Raw genomic sequence first — 25,576 nt, forward strand, 5'->3', positions numbered from 1 at the left:
TCCATCTTCTGAATACACATGCAAATTCCATAGAGCTTATTATATAAAGTTGGGTGACATTTCCATGCAAGTTTGAATGTTATGTGAAATATAGCGGAAGATTGTTTGGGGAGGAAGTTGGACACTGGTTCAAGTGCACAAAAGCGCTTTTAAAAAAGATAGCATTTCCCCTGCATTATTAAACGTGACATGTCTGGGATGTCCTGTGAATGTTTACATCCCTGTTCGCCGCTGATGTTCCTTTGTCTCAAACAGAACTTCTACATTTTTAAACACGTATTTATTTACACGGGGTTAAGGACTTTGCTTGGGTTTTCAAAAAAAACACACCTTAAATAACAAACAGAGAAAGTGGCTGCACTATTGTGGTCGGGACTGTTTGAATTTCCTTCGTTTTTATTCCCCGCCTGGTTTCAACATAACATCATTTTCCTGTGTTTTAATAGAAAGGGGGTCGCGCACCTTGTAAAGAGCACAATGCTGTCCAAAACCCGTTGCTATACCTGCAGTGATGCAAAATCCTTTGATCTAATGTTTCAAATTGACCTGGCTGGGAGATGCTTAACGCTGCCCCTTGGATTTGTGCGTGTGAATGAGCTTGAAAAATGAGAGTTCTTTTAGGCAGACTCTCACTGATTAAATATCAACAAAAAAAATCCTTGTACTTTTTTGAATGATGGGGAAATGTTTCCAACCTCCCCCCCCCCCCAAATAAATGCTTCCCCACGTTACATTTTGATTGGGTTGTAAGAGGTTGCATTGAGCACAGAAGGTTTAATTGTCCAAAAAAAAAGCTGGAAGTGGGGTTCAAAATAGGGCTGTTTATTTGGTGGTTTGATTGAAAAATTCTCTGTGTGTGCTGGTAAATTTGCAAAATCTCTCAGGTCTCCGCCTGCAGAGTCTGCTCTGAATCTCATTAGAGTTCCGGGAGGACAATTGTAAATCTCTCCCGTCAATCAGAGCTGTCAATCAGGCCAGCGGCGCAGCTTTGATCTCCGCTCTCCCTCCTCCTCGCCTCGGTTTTTTTTCGCTGCAAGAATCTCCGACGTCTCCTAATACAACCAACCAACTAGTCTTCTGGGCTTGCTTTAACTAGCTTCACTCCCAAGACAGAGAGAGAGAGAAAGAGCGAGCAAAGATAGAGTTTGCATTTAACCAGAGAGAGAGAGAGAGAGAGAGAGAGACAAGAAAACAGTATTGTATCTTCTTGCTGGAACTTGTGCGATTATTTCACAATTTTTATTGCAGGGTTTTAGAAATATACATACAAAAGACTGGCTTTTTAAAAATAAAAGTCAGATTTTTCTCTCTCCCAAGATTTCCTACCCTACCCATCAATTAATATTGTTACATTATTAGATATAAACTTCCCCTCCACAGTAGAAGGGAGGGATGCCGCAGTTAAACAGCGGTGGCGACCCAGAGTTGGGTGCGAACGACGAGATGATTTCGTTTAAAGACGAGGGAGAGCAGGAGGAGAAAATCCTGGCAGAGATCAGTGGCAGCGAGGAGCGGGATCTGGCGGACCTCAAGTCATCGCTGGTCAATGAATCGGAGACCAACCCAGGCAGCGGAGACAGCGGCGGTAGCAACTCGCGGGAGCCCGAGGTAAAATAGAAAGCATGAAGCTGAGAGCGCGGACACAACCTCCACACTCTTTCCACTCCCTGTCCCCTCTCGCTACACACTTTCACCAACCGCTCAGTAACCTCTGCTTTTCTCTCTACCCAAAACAAAACATGTTACCGACTCTCTAGGTGGCCAGACGGTTGCAGATTAACGAGGATTCCTTTCGAGATAAAGTCCGCCGTCCGGGCACCGAGGAGGGTAAGGACCCTGTGTTGTATTTACATTCTGAATCAAGTGTGCGTTTTGATGACTAAAGAGTTGCAAATCGTCATGCAGTCTCCCTGTCTCTTGCTGGGCCTCTATAATATTTGCAATAAACTTTTTTAAACAGGGAAGCGGCAGGATGGAACGATGGGACCGGCCTTCTGCGGCTACCAACCCAACTACATCATGATCCCCAATCTCAGCAATGAGCCTTATCTGAACAACGGCTCTCTCTCCCCTCCGGGCGCCAGAACGGTGAGTCAAGCGGCCGCACGGTGGGTGATTATCTGTCGTTAACAGCAGAAACCTCCTGTCCTTCACTCTTACCTGAGCTTGGAGCGGCAACACCGTCCGCTGCAGGTGGAGTTCCGGACAACTCACCTGTCCGGGTTAGAGGGGGTGTCCTTAGGTTATTGATAGGACCCTGTAGCCGCACACAAGTTGTACTTAAAATCGGTCTGTGTGTGTGTGTGTGTGTGTGTGTTAGCGTGCGTCAAAGTATTGTCCTATCAATCCGTTAATTTTAATCCCTTTAGTAGAAATCCCGCACATGATTTTTCCTCTGACTTTTTTGTTTCAAATTTCGGATTGTTTCTGCAGGGTAGATAGGAGATTGTTGTCGCGTCGCCTCTCGCTCTGCACACCACACAGAGCGACTTCAAATTAACGCAGTTTTAGCCGCTAACTTTAAAACAGGCCAAAGGAAGAGATGCATTCAGCTGTTTAATGCTGGGGATAAAAGACATCTTTAAGAAAGGTAGAGCAAGGGGACAGTTGTTTGCAGTCCTGGTCTCTTCCACAATCCCTCGGGGGTTGGGAGGGTGGGGAACAGTCTTGATTTAAGGAGGATGGTTCTGGTATTTGTCAGTGCGACTCTGCATTCCGCTTGTCAGATTGCAGGGAATTTTTTTGGTGGCCGAATAGATCCCATTCTGAAAAAAAAAGTGGAGCTGGGATTGTGTGAAGGCTGTGAATTTAAAATTTCATGGTGGAATGAAATAGATGGCTCCAGTAGCAGAAGCCGTAATGATAGAATGTTTTGACTTCAGTATTAACGCTGCATAACTGTAGATGTGGTCACTTGAATCCACCATAGAAGTTGATTACCAGAAATGAAAACTTACCGAAATACCACAAGGCCTCTCCGTGAGCCAATCCCTTACAAGATTAAAACATCCAGAGAAAAGGCTGCTTAAAATCTTGCTTCAGATGCCACATGTCAAGCCTTGAAGAAGTACAGTGTTTTCAGGCCATTATGAAGCAGTGTGTTTGAAGCACATGTGTGGGTCTGTGGGTTTCACTGCTTTCTATCCTGGGTGTGTGAACAGTAAGAATTTGAGGTCTTGACGTTTTATAGGTTTAGCTATCCCCGGACATTAATTCACACCCATTGATCTGCCCACTTGCAAGCTTGATAGCTTCCTATAGAGACTGTCCACTTAGGAAAGGATAACCTGGCTCTGCCTAGACTGATTTATATACCTGCACTGGTTGATGGTTTAGCATTAGTTTGTGGACACACTACTAACAGAGTGATTGTTAGTTGGCGTCTCCCATGTTGGTCAAATTCCCACAATAAATACACTAAACTATGGGGCAACTGCATGTTTGGGGTAATGATATACAATCTCTCAGATTTTTTGTTCTTGTTTGGAATACTTTTGAAGGACTTTTTCCTCTGGAAGAGATAAGACCAACAGATGACCTAGTGATGGTCTTTAAAATCATGCGGGACTTTGACAGAATAGGTGCAAAAAAAGATATTTCTATCTTTACAGGAAGATAAACATGATGACCATTAATATAAACTGGTTACCGACTATAATAAGGAATTCAGGAGAAATTTCTCTTCAGAGTGGTTCAAGTGTAGAATTTGTTTCCACATGGCATAATTGAAGGAAATAGCAAAGAATTATCAGGAAGCTACATAATGTATGAGAGGGGACGGAATGGAAAGATTATGCTGATTTGGTAAAGTGGGTGGAGGCCCATTTGCAGTATAAATTCAGGCATGGAACTGCTGGGCTGAATGGCCTGTTTCTCTGCTGCAAACACTCTACATTATACAAAGGTATTTGAGTGTAAATTACATTGATTACCATGATTAGTGTGGACATGTCTCCCCGATGATGTCACATGGCACTTTTACAACAATGTGATTCATGCATTTGGCCTATTTCTGTCACATCTGCACCCGTTCACAGTGTAACTGCTGGGTGTTTGAGTAGTTCTCCAGGTGGACCCGAAGTGACATCAACAATCCCCGCAGCCCAAAGTTGTAAAGTGTGGCTTTAGGCAAACGCAGTACCGCAGCATTCTGTAGTCACAATGAGCATGGGGGAGGGGTGAGGTGCTGGAGTTGTGAGCTCCTTTGCAGTGTTTGGTTCTGGTTTCTCTTTTCTCCAAGGCCTTTTAAACCTAGTGTCAAACCAAAACTGCCCAGGTTTGTTCACCAAGTTAAATGTTATCTCCCATTGTAATTACAGGACATCCCTTTCACACTTATTGATTTTTTTTACTAATTAATCGTGTAGTCAAGGTAGAGATTCCAATCTGCCTGTTAATCCAGGCCACTTTTCCAAGAAGAAGTTTATTTTGGTGTGTGTTCTGCAGTTGTGAGAACATGTGTACAACAGGGTCAGGAGTGAAGCGATTGTGGGTATTATACACTTGTAACGTGAATGGTTCTGCAGTTCATTTCTGACAGAACTGGGTATAACACTCTGTTAACACGATAGAATTCATTCTGTCTTGGTGTTTACATGCTACTGTTCCTTTGAAGCTAGGCATATCTTGGACGGTTTCAAATTACAATCTTGATGCACAGGATGAATTGCATTGAGGTTGAAGGAACGAGGGAAGAGAGGGAGAGAAGACCAAAAAGCTGATCAGTCTTACTTTGCACATTTAGTTTTTGCTTTATAGCAGGCACTATCTAATACAAAGTGCTGTTAAAAATACTGTGGAAGCTGTTAATCTGAAGTATAAATGGAGAATACTGTAAATGCTCAGCAAGATACGCAGCAAGGTGCTTGTTCAACCTACAATAGTAAGGTTTACACCGTCACTGCACAGAGCAGTGGCAATGTAGATTTGCCACTATAATATAAATTAGCTGTAAATCAGAGATCTTTATTGAAGGGTATCGCTAAACTGGTTTTTTTGAAGGTGACAGTTTCTATGGATTAGAATTCACGATCGCCTTGTTCAGAGAAAATATAAAATCATTGTTTGATTATTGTGCTCAAGTGGTTTATTACTATTGGAGAAAACAATTGGTTCTGCTTGCTCCTTATAATTGGAGTAGATGTACACTGTTTTGGTTAATCAATGTGAGAAGCAAAGATTTCCATGACCCTTACAATATGTGGTGAACACTGCACTGTTCTTGTGAACGGTCTTGTTAAAAAGGAAATTGAAATGGATATATTTTGTTTAAAAATAAATCTGTGTGGGTGCTAAATAGTGAGCAGCAGATGCATTCAAAAATAAATGTTGCTCATATTTTGTATGCCCAGAGACCTTACTATATCTATTCAGTGCGGTCTGCAGTAGCACTTATGCTCCAAGGTAAAAACATGTCACAATTTTGTTTAGTTTGTTCAGCAAATCTTGGGAACAAGGGAGCATTCAGTGGTCCCATGTGTTGTATCAAATCTGCTTTGCAATATTGAGTGGAACAAAAATCTGCAGATGGTTACTTTCACCAGAGGCTTCTGATTACTGTGTCCACATGTTGAAGATGCCTTCTAACTTGCACCAGGTCCTGTTCTTCCATCATTCCCCTGCTTGCTGATCTACATTAGGTATTGTCAGTGAAGTTCTTGTTCTTTGGATTCAAATCCCTCCTTGCCCTTTTCCCAACCATTCCCATCTCCAACCTTTTCCAGTTCTTCTGCTCAGATCTCTGTCTTCATCTAGTGTTGGCCTCTTGTGCTTCTTTCTGCTCTGTCTCCAGCTGTTTAGGCCTCAAGACCTCTCCCGCTTCCCATCGCCTCGTTACCTTTTGCATCCAAGTCGTTGTTCCAGTGTTTGGTCACCTGCCCTGATGTTTCCTCTTATGGTTTGGTGTCAGTTCTTGTCAGATTATGCTCCTGTCTCATGCCAAGGGATACCCTACAATGTTAAAAGCACCATCTTAAAATGTTGGTTGTTGTTAATTGTCAGTGGCTTACCTTTTTAAGATGCAGATTGAGTAAATTCTTTGCCAGTTAGAGCCTCTCTATATCAATCACAGCTGTATGATGCTTATTCAATTCTCTAAATGGCTGATTAAAATTATATTCCTTTTTCATTGTACAAAGCAACTGTCTAATTTCTTTGGTAATTGATATTGCCATTATTGGGTTAGATTTGCCATGCTACAAGTTCTATTATTAGGAGTCTCAAATCTCCACTCATTGGCAGATCACAGGTGTCAAAAGAGATGGTCAGATAAAGTAGGGTTTAGACATTTGCTCATTATCTGTACAAGTGTATGGATAATGCGGTCTGGTTCAGGTAAGGCTAACATGAGAGATGGCTGTTGGTGAGGGTGCAATAGAACCTGGCTTTGGTATGCATGTAAGAGTCTTGCCTCTACGGTCAAATGTTGAAAATAAATTTAGTACTACTACTTGTTGTTTTGGTAAGCTATCATTTTCTTAATTTGTCAGAAAAGACTTTGCATTGTTGGTCTAGATCACCGGAACAGAATAAAAGATACACACTCCACCTTCCTTAGTTTCTGACGGATATATCAGTTGGTCAGCTATGTCGCGTGATGGGTGTGAGGACTGGGAACAGGAACCCTGGATAAGGGGGGTGTTGTTTGCCCAGGGTCCCTGCTATAGTTCAACATCCAGTGACCTGCCTTCATTGAAAAGCACACTTGACAATCTGAAACTTGCCGGAAAAAATGCCTCCTGTGGTCAAGTATCATTGCAAAATATCAAATATAATATTATCAGTTTTGGCAGTTAACAAAGTGCATGCTCCAAAATGTCAGTCACTCCTCAAAATTCCTATAAAAGAAATTCCATTGACTAAGATCCTGGATAATAATATAACTGGAAAGGTTAGAACATTGTCAACAATTCAATTTTCCATAGACTGTGCAGACGGCGTAATTTGATTCAGTTTTTAGGAAACAAAGAGGTGAAAGATTATCAAGGGTAGCTAGGAATAGAGAGTTGAAGTTACAGTCAGATTAGCCATGATTTTATTGAATGGCAGAGAAGGTTCAAGGGGTCGAGTTGCCCACTCTTGTTCCTAATTCTGTATGTGTGTAACTAATGGGAAATGTAGTACTTTATCACTCAAAGGTACCTCTCCATTATGTTTCGCCGTCTCTTTTCCCCTACCTTTGTACTTCAGATTTTCACTGATGAGATGGGGTGTGGGTGGGGGTGGGGCAGGGTGGGTCAGTCTTTTACCTTTCTATTCCACCTCACAGTTGCACAGAAAAATTACTATCTATTATGTGTTTGACCTTATGTGGCAGATAAACAATGTAAACCTGCCTTTGAGTTAAATGCATTCAGAGTCCTGATCAAGAACCTAGATGACACTTAGGCTTATGTTGAGGGAGCACTGCACTGTTGGAGTGGTTTTGTTTAGGAAAATATGTACATGGAGGCCCGACTGCCTCTCAAGTGACTGTAAACAATCCCCCCCGTAAACATCCCCAGACATGGACTCCTGGCAAATATTTATTATGCAAACCAACATTTCTAAACAGATCATTTGGTTGTCATTACATTACCCTTTGTGGGAGCTTGCACTGGACAAATCACTTGCTGAGTTCCTACATTACAAGTGTGACTACACTTCCAAAACACTTCATTGGCTGTGAAGTGCTTTCAGAGGTCCTGAAAGTGGCACAAAAGGTGCTATATAAATGCAATCTATCTTTCTTGGTCCTTCAAAGCATCTTCTGTAAACGTAAATCAGTGAACTGACGAAAAGATCTATTCCTAGAAACAGTATTTATGTTTTTAAATTCAGTGAAAAGATGCAAAGGATTATTCTCCTGCTTTTTATTAGGAAATTTGCTGTTTACAGGGAATCCAGAATGCTTTAAATGAAATAGGGTGCAATATTTACATTGTGTTTTATTTATGTTGTTCAGACATTGTGGATGTAGTTGGTGGAAAAATAAAGTTGTTGATAATTCTGGATTAAGTAACCTCAACTCAGATTGATGTAGTGCGTACTTTATTTTTCAAAATATATTTACAAAATAATTCAGAACTCACCCTGTGGATTAGCAGTGTACAAGTATCCCAATATGTTTAGTGTTGCATTTCTTTGGAGTTATTAATCCATTTATTATCCAGCAAGCTAGTGCCTCTGATAAAAGAGGGGCAAAATAATTTTGATTCCTTATTCATAATTCACATACTACCGGATGATTTCTAGGCGTCTGTATTTAATCCCTTAAGCACTATTATTCATAAAGTATTCAATGCATTTTTGTGTGTTAAGGATGTAAATCGCACCTTAGTTGTAACCCATGTAACCAATGCTATTTTCTACTTTTTTTAAATGATAAATTTTGTTGTATTACCTCTCGATAGTGAAAACAGTGGGTTTATTTTATATTTATTTTTTTCTTGCTGTTTGGCAATGCATCATTGTCCAAAATGGGCTGAACAATATATCATGATCACCCAAAAACATGGGGGTTATAGATATGCATCTTAAAAAGTAGATTACTGTAACAAAAATAGAAAAGACCAAACCATGGTACTGGAAAAAACGTGACATAAGATAGTCAACTTCTCGTGTTGACTTGCCCTGTGTGGAGGTGCTGGTTGAATTGGCCCTGACCTGACACCCCCATTGGTGCGACCTTGCTTCCCACTGTTAGAATTAACGACAGACAGAGCTTCAAAGGCTTGCTCTAATGACGGACCAAAGCTTCAAAGAAGGAAATGTTGCAGAGTAACCACTAATGAAGAGGGATCCCGTAGAATTATAATGAAAAGCATTAACTCTCTTATTTTTCTGTTTGACATTCTTGGTCCCTACTGAGAACTGTGTATTCCCCGGATCATTACAACCGACAAGTAAATATTAAATAAAAGTATCTACTGTCTAAATCTTTTTAATCTTATTGATGAGCAACAAAATTTATTCTGATTGCTGTGTGTGTAATATACCGGAGTAGAAATGGCATGGAGCTCCATTTACAATTTCATAGCAGTTTTAAGGCATTCTGAGCAGCAAACGTCTATTACCGAGGAATTTATTTGTACTGTTAGCTCCATTTCATTTAACATGAAACTGATGTAGGACTCCACATGGGTTGGAATGTATTTTTAAGTGTTAACTGCGGGAATGTGAGTCAAGGGTTCTTGTCAGCTTCCAAAATGTTTATATTTTGCAACATACTACTGCCTGTTAAATTGTTCATTATCTATATGCAGTGTCACCTGACTCTGGCCCACTTTAACTCATCAGTCGCTGAAATCCTCATGCATGCTTTTGTTATCCCTTTGACTTGACTTATCGAGCAACCTGCCTTGCTCCACCCTCCTTGAACTTGAGATCATTCAGAATCCTTCTGCATTTGTTTTAACCTCTCACGCATCACTCCTGCACTTGCTGAGGTTCCAAGTAAGTGATGCCGCAGTTTTAAAATTTGAATTCTTGTTTTCAAATCTCTCCATAGCCCACTCCTTCCAATTTCTATATTCTTCTCCAGCTCTGCAACCCTCTGAGAGCCTCATTTTCCCTTTATCTTTCCTGAATGTTATTCCTTTACCATTGGTGGCTGTGTCTTCAGCTGCCAAGGCCTAGATTTCTGGAATCCCTCAAGTCACTCTGCCTCTTACTTTAAGGTACTTCTTAAAGCTTACCTCTTTGATCAGGTCTTGATCATCTGTCCTAATATTTTCTTATGTGGGTGGGTTGGTACCAAATTTTATCTGGTATTGCTTCTATGAAGTGCTTTGCACCAAAGAATCATAGAAAACTCACAACAGAAAGAGGCCATTAAGCCCGTCATTTCCATGTCTGGTTGAAAAAAGGTTGCCCAGTTCAATCCCACCTTTCTGTACCAGGTCAGTTCCCCTGCAGGTTTTGGCACTGTGAGCATGCACCCATGTACTTTTTAAGTGTGACGAGGATTTCTGACCCATTCATCCAGTGAGTCCCAGATCCTTACCATCCTCTGAGTGAAAAAAAATGTTTCCTCTTCTCTCTTCTAATCCTTGGACCAATTAACAGTTAATCTATGCCTCTTGTTTTCGATCCCTCTGCTAAGGAAATTAGGTCCTGTGTATTTCATCAGTATAGGCCCCTCATCATTTTATACACATCTCCCTTTAACCTTCTCAAAGAAAACAATCCCAACCTATCCAAATTTTCTCATAGCTAAAATTTCCAGCCTTGGGGACATCTGTATAAATGTCATTTGCGGTGCAATCACATCTTTCCTGTAATGTGGTGACCAGAACTGTGTGCCATGCTCAAACTGTGTGGTCCAACTAGAGTGTAATACAGTTTCAGCATAATCTCCATGCTTTTATATTATGTACCTCATCCAACAAAAGAAAGCATCCCATCTCCCTTTTTAACCCTCTTTAAGCAGTCCTACTATTTCTGTGGGCATTCTTCAAGCTCCCTATGTTCCTTCACACTTCTCAGTATCCTCCTCTTTATGGTGTATTTTTTGTGGTACTTCACTAAATGCAGTATCTCTCACTTTTCTAGATTGAATTCAGTCTCATTTTTCTACTCAATTGTTTTGTCCATCAATATGGTTCCGTTATTTGAAGCTTTTCTCTGAACTATCAACCAAGTGGCCAATTTTATGTCTTCTGCATTCTTCTTTATGATTTCCTCTGAATTTGTCTATATGTATTACAGACAACAATCAGCTTACCTTGGGGAGTTTTGCTTTGTTAAAACTACCATTAATAAATTTATGGTTTTTTTTGCCATTGGATATGTTATGGACAAGAATAACAGTCTCTACTGATTGACTGAGCTTCTGTACCACTGTGTGGCTAAATGAACTACAGTATTTCACTGAATATTGCAAATAGATTATGTATTTATAGTATTCTGTGTTGCGATAATATATTGCATCAAAACATAGGGATAAGTGTGATTTATAAACACTCTTCCGTAACTTTGAGCTGTCCTTAATTAGTTCATTGTTAATTAAGTAATTCTGGAAAATAGGCATTGCTCTATAATGCAAGCAATTTGCGCAAAGTAAGGCCCCAGAAGCGGCAATGATTTAGATCATAGAATAGCACTGCATAGACACAAGGCAATTAGCTCCTCTAGTTTGTACCACCTTTCACTGAACAATACTTAGTCCAATTTCTTGGTTCTTTCCCCATAAGCTTGTATTTTTTTTCTCTCAATTATTTATCCTGTTACTTTATGAAGCTTTAATTGAATCTATTTCTGGCATGCTGTTTGACAGTATATTCCAATTCTAACCATGCACTGTTGCGTTTGGTTCTGTTGCCAATCACATTATGTCTGTGCACATTGGAGCCACTGGATGCAGTTCCTCTTTATTTAATAGTAATGTTTGTTGAAAGCTAGCCAATCAGAAAAACTCGCTTGCATTTCTTCGAATGGTGCCCTGGGATCTTCTAGTCCACCTGAACAGACCAACAGGCCTTTGCATAAAATCTGGAAAAAAACATGACACCTCTGCCAATACAGCACTTTTTCAGTGTCAAACAATTGTCAGACTTGATTAAGGGCTCAAGATTTGGAGTGAAGCATGAACCAGCGGCCTCCCATCTTTGGTGCATCTCAGGATGATACCTGCAGCTGTCCTGTTGCATTGAAGCCACTCGACAATTGGAATGAAAATTGGAGCTGTAATGTTCTAAGGCATGTCAACATCCAATAGATATTGACTGCCTAATCTTTCAACTACTGCAGCTCTGTCCTGAGATTGGTTGCCCTGACCCCAAGATTGGTTGTCAAAATGAATAGCTGAAGTTGTGCTCAGGCTCTATTGCATCAATGTATGTGGTGAGGCAGATTGATGGCTGATTTGATGAGGTGGTCAGGAACAAACGATATAGAGAAATAAGTGGACTTCATTTTGGCATCAAGGTAGCTCCAAGAACTGGAATAAATGTTTTCAGATAATGCAACATATAAATTTGGTCAATATTCAGCCAAGTTTGGAATCTGGAATTTGGTGGTGGAAGCAGATTCAAAATCATCCTCCAGAATAAGGTAGCAGAATTGGTAATTGTGGCCAAACTGTTGCTAAGGACTTATTCTGGAGGATGATTTATCAACCAACGGGACTTGCACTGGACTGGGATTCCTTTCACCGTGACTCCAGATAACTGTGCAAACCCATATAAGAAAGGAAAGAAAAGCCATCCAGTTTGTCCCATATCCTTGCCTTTCCACATATTCCTGTAACTTTTCCCCTTCAATTACTGATCCGACTTTCCACTGAAAATTACAATTGAATCTGCTTCCACCACTAAATTCCAGATTCCAAACTTGGCTGAATATTGACCAAATTTATATGTTGCATTATCTGAAAACATTTATTCCAGTTGAATAAAGGCAAGCTCTGTCAGGTCAGTGATAGCATTTAATTCTGTTTTTAGCCTTGCAGATTATTCAGTCATCGTTCAACCTAATCTTAGGCTTGGATTCTTCTTTGCAGTAGGTACGAGTTGAACAGCAGCAACTTGTATTTAAGTAACATCTTTGCTGTAGTTAGATATTCCAAATTGTTTCACGGGAGGATAGAAAAGATTATCATCCATGAGGTTTTAGGACGGGTGACTAAAACTAAGCTTGAATTTTCTTGCTGTGATAAATGAATACTGTATTTGTCTGGCATTAATGTCTCCAAGCTGGTCTTTTTAATGCCATGGGTTCCAAGCCGGTGAAGTGAATGAGTGGATCATTTGTATTGCACCTCACTTGTCCATACCTTGCTCTTCATGCAAACCTGTTATGTTTCTGGTTTGATTTCACCCTTTCCCAAGCTTATATGACACAGAAATGTTCCCTCTCCCTGTTCCTGAGGCTGGTAGAATCTGATCCTAATGCTCCTACACTATCCAAACCATCTTCTGTAATCTGTGATTTTTCTTTGATCTGGAAATCATATTGTCCTGCACCTTCTCCGAAAGATTATGATGGCCCACATACTTTAAGCAGCAAGCAATATGGGTGCTTGGTTCTGCAGGCAATCTTTCCTCCAAGTAAAATATGGATGAATAAGTAATGTGTTCCATTATGTGTAGGCAGAATTTGTAGCTAGAATTGGCATGTTTCCGTTTTATCTCCCAATTCCTGTTACTCATTGGACAACTGGAATACAAGTTTAAACTTTATTCGTCTCAGAATGGTCAGACTTACTCAGAGTCTTGGCTCCTCTTGCTGTCGATCCGCTCACAGGTATCAGGTACTAATAGCTACACAGTTGTAATTTTTAAAGCAATTATAATTGGACCTTTCCCAGATAAATAACATTATCACTGTTGTAATGTAGGAGAATGAAACAGCAAAATAATGCACAACATGGTCCAAAGAACAATGAGATACTATACATATCCAGGTATCTATTTTACTGAGGTTAGTTGAGAAATAAATATTGGCAGAGAAAGTTAATGGTTCATGCTTACCTTGCCTTGACAACTCATCTGATAGAGCAAAGCACAGCAGACTCTGGGTTAGGTGCTCAAGGGTGGGACTTGTAGGGTGTCTACATGTCTATCACAGGACCAGCAGTGTTACTTGTGAGTGGAAGTGCAAACCTTTGAGTTTTCTGGTGAGTCCAGGTGTAGCAGCCAGAACAAGGGCTTGTCAGATCCTCTAGGAACAGTCTCGGGGAGAGCCTCGATTTAAAAAAAAGACTCTGGATTAATCTGTTCCATCAGGCACAGGAGCACCCATCACCAGGCAGGGCAAGATCTAGAATCATAGAGCCATACAGCACTGAAATGTGCCCTTTGGCCCATCATATCCATGCTGACCTTCTTTGCCCACTTACATTAATCCCTTTTGTTCGCATTAAGCATGTATCCTATGCCTTGTCTATTTAAGTACCTAAGTGTCTCCTAAAGATAGTGATTGTACCTGACTCTGCCACCTCCTCTAGCAGCGAGTTCTAGATATCAACCACTCTGTGTCAAAAATGTCTCCCTGTGTGGCGGTGAACTTTGGTTGGATGGAGATCCTACTCTGGGACATCTGCTCACACTCCCTTTCTCATTCCTATACGGTTTGGCGCCCTTAATTAGTTTTATTTATTGTGCTGGAAATAGAGAGTTGGAAGGCTGTGCAGAATTGAATACACCTTTGACATTTTCAATCATTTGTCTTTTTGAAAAACAATCGAGAGTAAAACCACAAAAATATCTTTGCAGTGAAAGCGAGTCCCAGTGTTGGTTGGATTGAGGTAGTATGATCAGTGGTAATTGTGTTGAGGTTAAGATCCAGTGAAACTACATAGAGCATCATAATACCACTAATGAGATGATTCATCTTATACAAATATATCCAGTAAAGAATTCAGGAGAAACGTCTTCACCCGGAGATTTCAGAACTTGATATCATCATGCAAATAGAAATATGTTCAATCTTAAGTTAGCCATGTATCTGAAGGAGAAAGGAATGGGCGGATACATTGACAGGGAGAGGTGAAGTAAGGAAGAGCAGGCTCTGGAACATTGTATACCTCTGGAAATTGACTTTTCTTAGGTCAGGCCTCACTCTTTGGGAATATAAGGCTCAAAACAAGAAAAGATCAATTGGCTTGCCAATTATACAGTTTCCACTGAGTCTTTTTTTTAACATGGTAGCAGGAAGTTAGAGCTTTCCTTCTTTTCTAAACAGCCATCCTCCAGCAAGCTGAGTGCCTTCGAACCATGTAATGTACCTGCCCGGAGAAGCTCTTCCCATTTTAGCTGGATCTATTTAGGTGGAACACCTTTAAAGGGGATGTTCTAACTATTCCAATGGTAAAGGTTGTAGGCAAACAGAATGGTGAATGTCTATAGAATCTATACTGTGTGGAATGATGATTATATGGTGTGGGGGTCACTTTAAATGGTCTCAGCATTATAGAAATGCCATACTTGTGCTAAAGGTGCACACACAATAGCAGCTGCACGCAATACCCCCAGTTACAAAGTTGACCCTGAATTTGAGAAGTGGAGTACATTGTGAGCTGCTCCTCTGTATCAGAAGTTTAACATGAATGAACAATGGCAATTTCTACAGTGGCCGGAGTGGGTGAAACAGTCTGCTCTGGGCAGAGTGTAAAAGTGTTCAATGTCTGAGTGGTAACCATCAAAACTTTTCTCCAGTGGCTCCAACAGAAATACCGATCAGGTGAGCATGCTACAGGTGGCCAACCTAATGCCACCTCCTTTTGTTAACTCCCTCATTAAAGTCATAAGCTCTATGAGAGATTATCAGTGCCAGAAACAGACCTGATTGCAATGTACCCCATATCACAAAACCCGTTACATTTGTCAGTTAGGTCAGATCTGTCCCGTCGACCACTTCCCTCCCACGCAAGGAGGCACCATTGTCAAGAAGAAGGACCCAAGCGGGAAATGAAAGGTGAATAAAGATTGAATCAAGAACGAAAGTCATACAACTCCCTGTTTCTCAACATAAATAGACGGATCTTGCTGCTTTCAGTGACCCCTCGGATGTGTGGGTCAGCAGCTTGAAAGATCATCTTCTCTGGAAACAAATGAAGATCCAACATGGGACCATGAGAGGTGACAGTCTGTGTACATAGAGCCGTTCCTCCCCATCAAATGTGTCAGCCACTAACCTCACAATCTTGAGAAGTCGTTAAAGCCAAAAACAAGAAAAAAAAACCTAAGTTAAAACTGTGGTTAATTGTGCAGGCTTGCTTACTGTTTTGGCTGCGTCGTGCCCTCAAGTCAGTGGGAAGGCTTTGTACACAGAAGTGCCGGGAAACTGGTTCACAGCTCACACACAGGAAGGAGTGGGAGAGTTGGTGAGGGTTGCATCCTTTGTTGTCTCGTTTGCTGTCACTTTGGTAAAATTGCCTGGCGTTGGAATTGAGACAGACAGATCAGTGTAAGGAAAAGGTATGCATGGGAATTGTAAGAGATGTCGGAGGAAGTTAGGGACAGTTCTAGCCCTTCATCAAGAATGATTGTTAGGAGAAACAGGGTGGACCTGATTTTAACCTGACTGATGTGATGCTTTTTAAATTGCCCACTAAAGCCAAGGACTTAAAGTTTCAAGTGCAACCAGTCACCGAGATGGTCCTTGTTTAGATATAACAACTCATACTTTCATAGTGACCACTGAACCAGCAGGCTCCAGTGTGTGGCCATTGTGGGGGGAAAAAATTCAATTATGCTCAAGTTTCAGGTGGTCTCTTTAGAAAGCACCTCTCTTGAAAATGCTGCCCAAGATCACATGAAAATGCTGCTGCCGCCACCAGCTGTTGTTTACTGCTCTTACATCCAGCTTCTCAGAGAGTGTATGGTGTAATCTGTCTGTCTAGCACTGTACAAGTTAACCCACAGTACCTGAGCGGATATCTTATCTGATGAGCTGGCGAGGAGTGGGAGTAGCTCAACTATCAGGAGCACTGAAAATAAAGCTAACCACATTAACACCTGGTCGTGCTATTCACGCACGGCTGATTTTGTGCAAGAGGAGCTTTGCTATTTTTTTGTGGGTGTGTGTGGTGTGCGCGCGCTGCGCGCGCACTGTCCGTCTGTGTGTGCGTGTGCACAGTCTGTGTGTGTGTGTGTGTGTGTGTGTCTGCACAGTCCAACACTCTATTTGTGTGTGTCTGCCCAGTCCATATATGTGCAATGTACATGTGTGTGTCTGTGTGCAATCTACAGTGTGTGTGTGTGTGCACAGTCCGTGTGTGAGTGCATAGTCCATATATGTGCAATCTACATGTGTGTGTCTGTGTGCAATCTACGTGTGTGTGTGTGTGTGTGTGTGTGTGTGTGTGTGTGTATGTCTGCACAGTACATGTGTGTGGGTGTGTGTTTCTGATCCTCTGAGTGTTGTCTGCACTTGTAACTGTTGCTTGTGACGTTAAGCTCATACTTGGGTATCACACTTCAACATCCTGTGCGTAGTTTTATTCTTTATGGTTAAGGTGGAATGAATCCTCTTTCGAGCAATATTGGTGACCATGAATTTTTTTTAAAGATTTTACTGTGTAATTTATAGAGTTATGTGCTAAAATTTTCTTAAAAATTGCTGGAAAAGTGAAGTACCTGCCTTCTATCTCAAAGACTTTTGACAAAGAAAAATATAAAGTGGAAGGGGAGAATAAAAGATGCGTCAAAGGGGAGACTGGGGAGAATTTTAACCCTGAATCTCTAGTTGTGATCGCCACAGTCACTGTTTGACCTCCTGAGTACTTCCAGCACTCTCTGTTTTTAAATCACCTCTCTTTCCAGTTTTGTTTGTTTATGTTTTTCACAAGATATGGATGCCACCGGCAACGGCAGCATTTATTGTCCGTCCCTATAAATCTGAATGGAGGAGGTGGTTGAGTCTGGAGTCACATGTACCATAGAACCATAGAACCATACAGCACAAAACAGGCCCTTCGGCCCACCATGTTGTGCCGTCCATCAAACCACCCTCACACTATCTAACCCTTTCCTCCCTCATATCCCTCTATCTCACATTCCTCATATGCCTATCCAACAACTCTTGAACCTGTCCAATGTATCTGCCTCCACCACCACCCCAGCAGTGCATTCCATGCACCAACCACTCTCTGGGTGAAAAACCTCCCCCTGACATCTCCCCTGAACCTCCCACCCATAACCTTAAAGCCATGCCCTCGCGTCTTGAGCATTGGTGCCCTGGAAGGAGGCGCTGGCTGTCTACTCTATCTATTCCTCTCAATATTTTATTGGGTAAGGATAGCAGTTTTCCTTCCTTGTGGGTATTAGTGAACCCTTTCCTTCTACTTAGACGGTCCCTCAGTACTTGAGGATTAACCCGCTTCCAATTTTTGTGGATTCTGAGCTGACTAATGAGATCAATGTGGGACACAGACTCTACCACAGATGAGGCAGGAGGTGCCTAATAGGTGGTGGGTGGATAGGTTGTGAGGTGGTGCACTTCTCCTGCCACTTCCGCATCTCCCACCATTTCTCCAATGTCCTCATTCCTTTCAGGCATTCCCAAACGCCTCTTCCCTCTCTATATCTCCTGCTTTGACTAACCACTGATTTTCTTCTTCCATCTCTGTGGGATGCCTTGGAACATTATCCCATGGAATTGTAGTCTGGCTATGGGATAGGAGGTGGACACTGGATTGTTCGTGCCTGTGTCAGCTCTCAGCAAGGGTCAGTGGGGATGTTGCTTTCCTTCAGGGAGACTTTGAGCTTATCCTTGAATCTATGCTTCAGATCTCTTACTCTGACAGAGTTCAGAGTGTTTGTGTTAGGAATCTTGTGTTGGACATGCCAGCAATGTGGTTTGCCCAATATAGCTGACTGGGTGTAAATTGGGACTGAATGCTGGGGATGTTGGCCTGGGAGGGAACACTGACCTTGGCTTGCTTATCCTTCCAGTGAGTTAGGGGGATTTTTCAGAGACTGCGGTGGTGGTATTTCAAGTGCCTTCGCAATCCAGGTCTTAGAGGCATAGAGGAGGGCAAAAAATTGCTGCCTTGGGAATGATGTGGTATTGTGGGTCTTATCTGTCTCATCTCTTGATGTACTGGTGCTAGTGAAATGGCGTTTTAATTTGTCCGGCTCGTACTCTCCTTAGTTTCTCTGCTAATCCTTAGTCGATCCGTGTCTGATCAGTCGAATTAGCGATCTTCTTTGTATAGGAATGTAATCTTCTTTATAACTTCTTTGTATAGGATTGGGTTCACAATAGAAGTCAGACATGCCTTTCACTTAGGTAATGTCTGAGGTACAGTGGGTCATTGGCCAATACACAGAGTGTTATGAATAACAAACACACAGGGGATTTCAGAAGTTAACAGTTGCTTCAGTTACGCTGCACATTTAAAGGACCTTTGTATTGGTTAACTCATGGTTACTGATCAGTTAAGTTACAATGATTTAGAAAAAGAATAGATTTTGGAGTTTTATCACTAGCAGATTCCTGGAAAGACCTTGTTGCTCTTTTAATGCCTTTTGCATGGATCCCAGGGGAACCAGTGCTTCAGATACAGCAGCTACTCCAGAGGTAGGGGTTAGTGCAGGAAAGTGTCACTGAGGTAAAATATCATCCCTGATCTTACTGAATGGCTATGAGGAGCCAGATGGTCCATTTCTCCTTCTATTCCTGATGTTCTTATTTAAAACATTGGTCTGTTCATAACGTGGGTACCTTGCATTGTACACATGAACAGGATCATCATAAAAACTGATTAATACTCAAAACAGACGAAGATAGAGGAGTTTGGAGACTGATTAGTAGGGCACTGGGATTAGTTTGGGTGGTTCCACGAAGAGCTTGCACTGGTTTGTAGGGTCAACTGTCCTCCTGTGTTGTAAGTGCCTAATTTTGGGTAAATTGGTAAATTGGTTTATTATTGTCACATGGTACAGTGAAAAACTTTGTATTGCATGCCATCCATACGGATCATTTCATCACATCAGTACATTGAAGGAGTACAAGGGAAAAGCAAAAACGGAATGCAGAATAAAGTTGCTACAGTTACAGAGAAACTGCAGTGCAGGCAGACAATAAGGTGCAAGGCCATAACGAGGTAGATTTTGAGGTCAAGAGTCCATTTTTATTGTACTACGGGACCATTCAATAGTCTTATAGAAGTTGTCCTTGAGTTCTGGTGGTATGTGCTTTAGGCTTTTGTATCTTCTGCCCAATGGGAGGAGGAGAAAGAGAGAATGTCCCAGGTGGGAAGGGTCTTTGTTTATGCTGGCTGCCTTACCGAGGCAGCGAGAACTATAGATCAAGTGGCAGATCCTGATGTAGGAACATATCTCCAGCTTGAATATTGGCCAAAAAACAATCATCACATTTGAAATCTACCTGGATGTGTACTTGATGTGTCTATAACCTGCAAGACTACAGACCAGAGCTGCAAAGTGGGATTAGTGCCAGTAGCACAGATATAGTGGGTCAGATTCTCGACACTACTAGGTAGGAGGTAAAAGCTTTAGGTGGGGAATAGAGAAGACTTACTAGAATGGATTCGGGAAAAAGGGATTACAGTTACAGAGATGGTTTGGAAAACTCAGCGTTGTTTCTCCTTTGAGCAGAGAAGGCCAAGGGCAGACTTAATACAGGAATGTAAAGTCATGAAGGATTTGGAGAGATTAAATAGACTTCTTTCCAGTGGCTGAATGGTCAATAAGCAGAGGACCACAGATTTAAAGTGATTGCTGAAAGAAGCAGAGACTACACAAAGAAAACTTTTTTTTACACAGCTGGTTAATATTTGGACTGGAGTGTCTGGGGAGGGAGAGGGTGGACGCAGATTTTTGAGCAGCTTTCCGACGGGAACTGAATGAATGTTTCAAGGAGAAAATACTGCACTGGCAGAGGGAAAGAGCAAGGAAGTAGGAATAACTGTATTACACTTCGAAGGACTTGGCATCTACTTGATGGAACCAACAGCCACTTTCTGTACTGTAATGTCCTGTGATTCAGGTTGCTGCCTCTGAGTTGGTGGATAGGGGCGGGGAACCTAAATTGCTTAGAAATCCAATCGCTTCACATTGTTTAGTGACATGCAGTTGAAGATCATTTTGTCCTGGAGTGACATGCGTTAAGGACCATTTCCTGATTGTTTTATGTCACTCTGGAAATTCAACTGGACTTTTCTGGTGTGAGTGCCCTTGTGTTTCCCTGTCAAGAGCGAAGGGAACGACATCATTCCCCTTGCAACGCCCCCTTTGGAGCTTTGCGGGGAAATTGGGTGACGTTCGGAGAGGAGCGGTCATCTGGCGTAACCAGGTCGTCTCAGTGCTATGCTGGATTACAATCCGATGAGCTGTCATCCCAACTGGTCCATGCGATCAAGATGCCCATCCAAGCTAGTCCCATTTGCCAGTGTTTGACCCATAACCTTCTAAACATTTCTCTTCCATGTATCTGTCCAACTGTCTTTTAAAACTTGTTATTATACTTTACTTAACTTTCACTTTATTGGCAATCCTCTCCTCAACACCCATCCATCAGACCCTTCTATTCCCCTCCCTTCCTGATTCCATGATCTCCTGGCACTCTGGTCTCCTCACCAACCTCTGCCATTGCGAGTCTCCAGTCTCCAACCTCTAGTCTGTAACACCCATTAATCCTGCAAGGCCCCTTGAACCCCAGACACGCCTTTGCCACTTACTCATGGCTGCACTAACCCTTGGCTGATTATTGCCCCCCTCCCTGCACCTCAGCTGCTGCGCCTTCTCCTGCCCCCTTCCCACTGCCCACACTTCCCCCACCCTGTCAATCAACTAATCCATCTCCGACCCTTGCCCTCCCACCCCCCCCAACGACTGGGCCTGTCGCCATCAGCAATCCTGAGCCCCTGAACCCAGTGGTCTTTGGTTGTCTGTGAGATGTTGTCTAAGAGAGCTATTTTGCAGGCTTAGTGTTGATTTTTTTGCTGCAATATTTCTGCTGATGTTGTTACTTTTGAGGACCGGGTTAATGGAGATAACGGAGAAGATTAGGAGTCAGTCATCGGTACCTTTCACGGTGTGGACATCCTCTCAGTCCTCTTGATTAATCCTGAAATGCGCAAGGCCATTGTTGAAGTGGGTGGGTTGGAGGAGGTGTGGGGGATTGTCCATGACCAACCCTTAGCGTGCACTGAAATCTTCCTATCTGCTGAAGCACGTAGTGGACTTCAGGTTCGCCCCCATCTCTTGAAACATTGAAATACAGTGAGGTCAACACCATAAAAATTCAAGTAGTGCAACTGGTTGAAATCTGAACCAAGGAGAGGGGATTGATGGAATGCTAGGCATGGATCTGGGAGGCAACAAGTTTCAAGCTGTGTTTATTCTCCAAACTGGTTTTAAAACAGGTGAAAGAAACAAACTATAGAGGGCAGGCATGGTAGTGTAGCGTAACGCTTTACAGCGCCAGTGACCTGGGTTCAAATCCGGCCACTGTCTGTAAGGAGTTTGTACGTTCTCCCTGTGTCTGCGTGGGTTTCTCCGGGTGCTCCGGTTTCCTCCCACATTCCAAAGACATATGGGTTAGGAAGTTGTGGGCATGCTGTGTTGGCGCCGGAAGCGTGGCGACACTTGCGGGCTGCCCCAGAACACTCTACGCTAGAAGATGTATTTCACTGTGTGTTTCGATATACATGTGACTAATAAAGAAATCTTATCTTATCAATAAATTGTCACATGCACCAAGGTACAATGAAAACTGGTCTTGCATGCCGTCCATACAGATCATTTCATCACAACAGTGCATTGAGGTAGTACAAGGGAAAACAATAACAGAATGCAGAATAAAGTGTTACAGTTACAGTAAAAGTTCAGTACAGGCAGACAATAAGGTGCAAGGCCATAATGAAGTAGATTGTGAGGTGAAGAGTCCATCTTATTGTACTAGAGGTCCATTCAATAGTTTTATAACAGCGGGATAGAAATCTGTCCTTGAGCCTGGTGGTATGTACTTTTAAGCTTTTGTATCTTCTGCCCAATGGGAGAGGGGAGAAGAGAGAATGTCGGGGTGGGTGGGGTCTTTGATTATGTTGCCTGCTTTACCGAGGCAGTGAGAAGTGTAGACAGAGTCCATGGAGAGGAGGCTGGTTTCCATGATGTGCTGAGCTACGTCCACAACTCTCTGCAGTTTCCTGCGGTCACGGGTTAGAGCAGTTGCCACACCAAGCTGTGATGCATCTGGATTAGTACCCAAGTATCTATGATTCTATGAGTGATGTCTCATCCAGGAGACAGACAGTTGTTCACATTTACCCTTCCTGGCTGGTGACAATGGTGGTCTCCACCACATCGTGGATTGATGGGTTGGAGAGTTGACAGAGGATCCTGAATAGGGATAAGCCCTTCCTCAGTTTCTCCTTTTGTTGGCATCTGTGGAATGCCCATGGTTTGTTCTGATCTACTGTTTTAATGGAAGAGGTGGCTTGGAGGGAGAAAGGTAGAACAACATTTACAATGCAAGGGGTGATGGGAGGGAAGCAGTAGTACATAAAAGCATTGTTATCTCTGGGGCTGATAGCAGAAAATAATTAGCTTGTCACTTCTAAGATTGTCCATGTTCTTACTGCAAATTAAATGATTTCTGATGCATGAGCACATGCCTCAAGTCACATTCAAATATCCTTTTGCGTAAGGAAAATTATGATCTCCTGTGACCAGAGATTTTTGATGTTCTTTAACCCCATAGTCACTGATCTTAGGCAAAGCCCCCTTGCGATGTGATCTGAAGCTAATCTAATGTAGATCTGAAGAGGTACCCTGGAGGATGATTGACTTGTTGTGGACAAGCAGAGGGTGTGCAATTTCTACTTCCAATAAAATACTTACTGGGGACGCGGGTGAAAATGTTGTGAAGTGCATTGTTAAATGTTCCAGTTAAACGTTACCCTCCTCCTCTTCACCCTACCATTGGTTGCCTAGCTTGCCTCTTCATTCCCTCTCGCTGAAATACCCTTCAAAACACCTCCCTCCATCTCTTCACTCTCCTCATTAAGGCTTTCCTGAACACGCAGCATTTTTCCCTCCCGTAGCTACTGCTTTGATCAACCATTGATTTTCCATACTTGTGACATGTCTTGGAACAGTATCCAGAGAACTGTCGAATGGAAAAGGGTAGAAGGTGACCCTGGATCGTTCAGCAAGAACATACAGCGAGTTCAGTTGCTCATATTATATTTTAGTTACTGATGCAATTCTTTCAAAAGCTGTGATTGGATCCTACTCCCTATCACGCAATCCATTCCAGATAGTAACTGCTTACTGTATAGGAATGTCTTAAATGTTTTTTTCTCTCATGTCACCTTTGGTTCTGTCAAAACACCTTAAATCTGTCCTTTTGACTTTTAACCCTTCTAACAATGGCAGCGTTTCTATATCGTCACCCTCTGAATATTTCAGAATCAGAATTATTATCACTGATTTAGATGATGTGAAATGTGTTGTTTTGTGGCGGCAGTTCAGTGCAAAGACATAGAATTACTATAAGTTACAAAAATAAATAAATAGTGCAACAAAAAGGAATAACGAGGTAGTTCATGGGTTCATGGACTGTTCAGAAATCTGATGGTGGAAGGGAATGAGCTGTCTCTGAATCATTGAGTGTGAGTCTTCAGGCTCCTGTACCTCCTCCCCGATGGTAGTAATGAGAAGAAAGCATGTCCTGGATGATAAGAGTCCTTAGTGATGGATGCCCCGTCTTCTTGAGGCACCACCTCTTGAAGATGTCCTTGATGGTGGGGATGGTTGTGCCCCTGATGGAGCTGGCTGAGCCTACAACCCTCTGCAGCCTCTTGCAATCCCGTGCATTGGAGGCTCCATACCATGCTGTGATGCAACCAGTCAGAATGCTCTCCACTGTCGTTCTATAGAAATTTGTAAAAGTCTTTGGTGACATCCCAAATCTTCTGAAACTCTGAATGAAGTAGAGAAGGTGGTGTGCCTTCTTCGTGATTGCATCAATGTGTTGGGCCCAGGATAGATCCTCGGAGATGTCGATGCCCAGGACCTTGACTTTTTTGAATGCCTCTGTCAACCTCCCATTGTCATGACTTCAAGGGTGCCATATGAATGCAAACTGAGTCACTTACCCTCGTTCCAACAGTGTCCTGCAACTCAAACTCATGAATGATTTTCAAAAGTGACAATTTCTGTCAATTAGCAACAAAGCTTTTAATTTGGAGCAAAGAACCTTTTGCAAAAGTTTGAGTGTTTCCAAAGAGATGCATACACACTGCTAATGCTTTTGTGACAGGAAGTTGTCTCACAGAATCACTAGAAGTGCAAGAATGAGTTGGTTGAATCAGATGATGGACAGTTGCCAGCATTCTAATCTCTCTTTCCCTCTTTGTCAGTCCCTTGGGCTGATGATGACTTGATTCACCCCCTGTTCTGTGGGTTCTGAGATGCTGGTGAGGGCAATGTAGGACACGCAGATTCTCCAACAGGTCGGGAGGACGGTACTTGATGCTCGTGGGTAGTTTGGGTTGGTACTCTCCTGCCGATTACCCTGGGCTTCATGTGCATTCAACAAATAGGCTCTGAGCTACTCATTTGCCTTCCCCAATGTTCCTTCTCAACTTTGAGCAGTCATGGGCCAGAGAATTCCCAGACGTCAGTGGGAATGTTGCATGTTTCTGAGGAGGCTTTGAGAACATCCTTGAATCATTTTGTTTGTGCACCTGGTAATCTCTTGGTGTAACAGAGTTCGGAATAAAGTGCTTGCTTTGGGAATCTTCAGCATGTGAATGGCAAAGCTTGCACATCTGAGCTAACTGATTGTAATTAATGTCTCAACGCCGGGATTGTGGCTAGTGAGAGAACACTGATGTTGGTCCCTTTATCCTGCCAGGGAATTTGGAAGATTTTACAGTGACAGCTCTGGTGGTAACTCCTCAGTCCTTAGAGTGGTCTGATGTAGGTAATCTGTGTCTCAGAATCAAAGTCAAAGTCGAGTTTATTATCATATGCACAGTGCATGTGTGCACAGGTGCAATGAAAACTTACTTGCAGCAGCATCACCGCACAGAGCATCATATAAGCAGCATTCACAAGAAAACATAATTAACATAAATTATACACAACTTTTACAAGAAAAACACAATCGGAACAAAATAAAA

The 25,576-nt window shown here is 42.3% G+C and overlaps 1 protein-coding gene across 2 annotated transcripts in view; it reads left to right on the plus strand.

Moving 5' to 3' along the window:
• The first annotated feature begins 1,092 nt into the window (after nt 1–1,092).
• The window catches only part of lef1 (lymphoid enhancer-binding factor 1), a 154,817-nt gene continuing 130,333 nt past the window's right edge, over nt 1,093–25,576 (plus strand). For both annotated transcript variants that reach the window (XM_052009106.1, XM_052009098.1), the window contains exons 1-3: nt 1,093–1,608; nt 1,758–1,827; nt 1,961–2,088. In XM_052009106.1, coding sequence (XP_051865066.1) covers nt 1,393–1,608; nt 1,758–1,827; nt 1,961–2,088 — 414 coding nt within the window. In that variant the 5' untranslated portion in view covers nt 1,093–1,392. The remainder of the gene's footprint in view (nt 1,609–1,757; nt 1,828–1,960; nt 2,089–25,576) is intronic.

The sequence above is a fragment of the Pristis pectinata genome, chromosome 2 (genome assembly GCF_009764475.1).
Source record: "Pristis pectinata isolate sPriPec2 chromosome 2, sPriPec2.1.pri, whole genome shotgun sequence".
NCBI lineage: Eukaryota > Metazoa > Chordata > Chondrichthyes > Rhinopristiformes > Pristidae > Pristis > Pristis pectinata.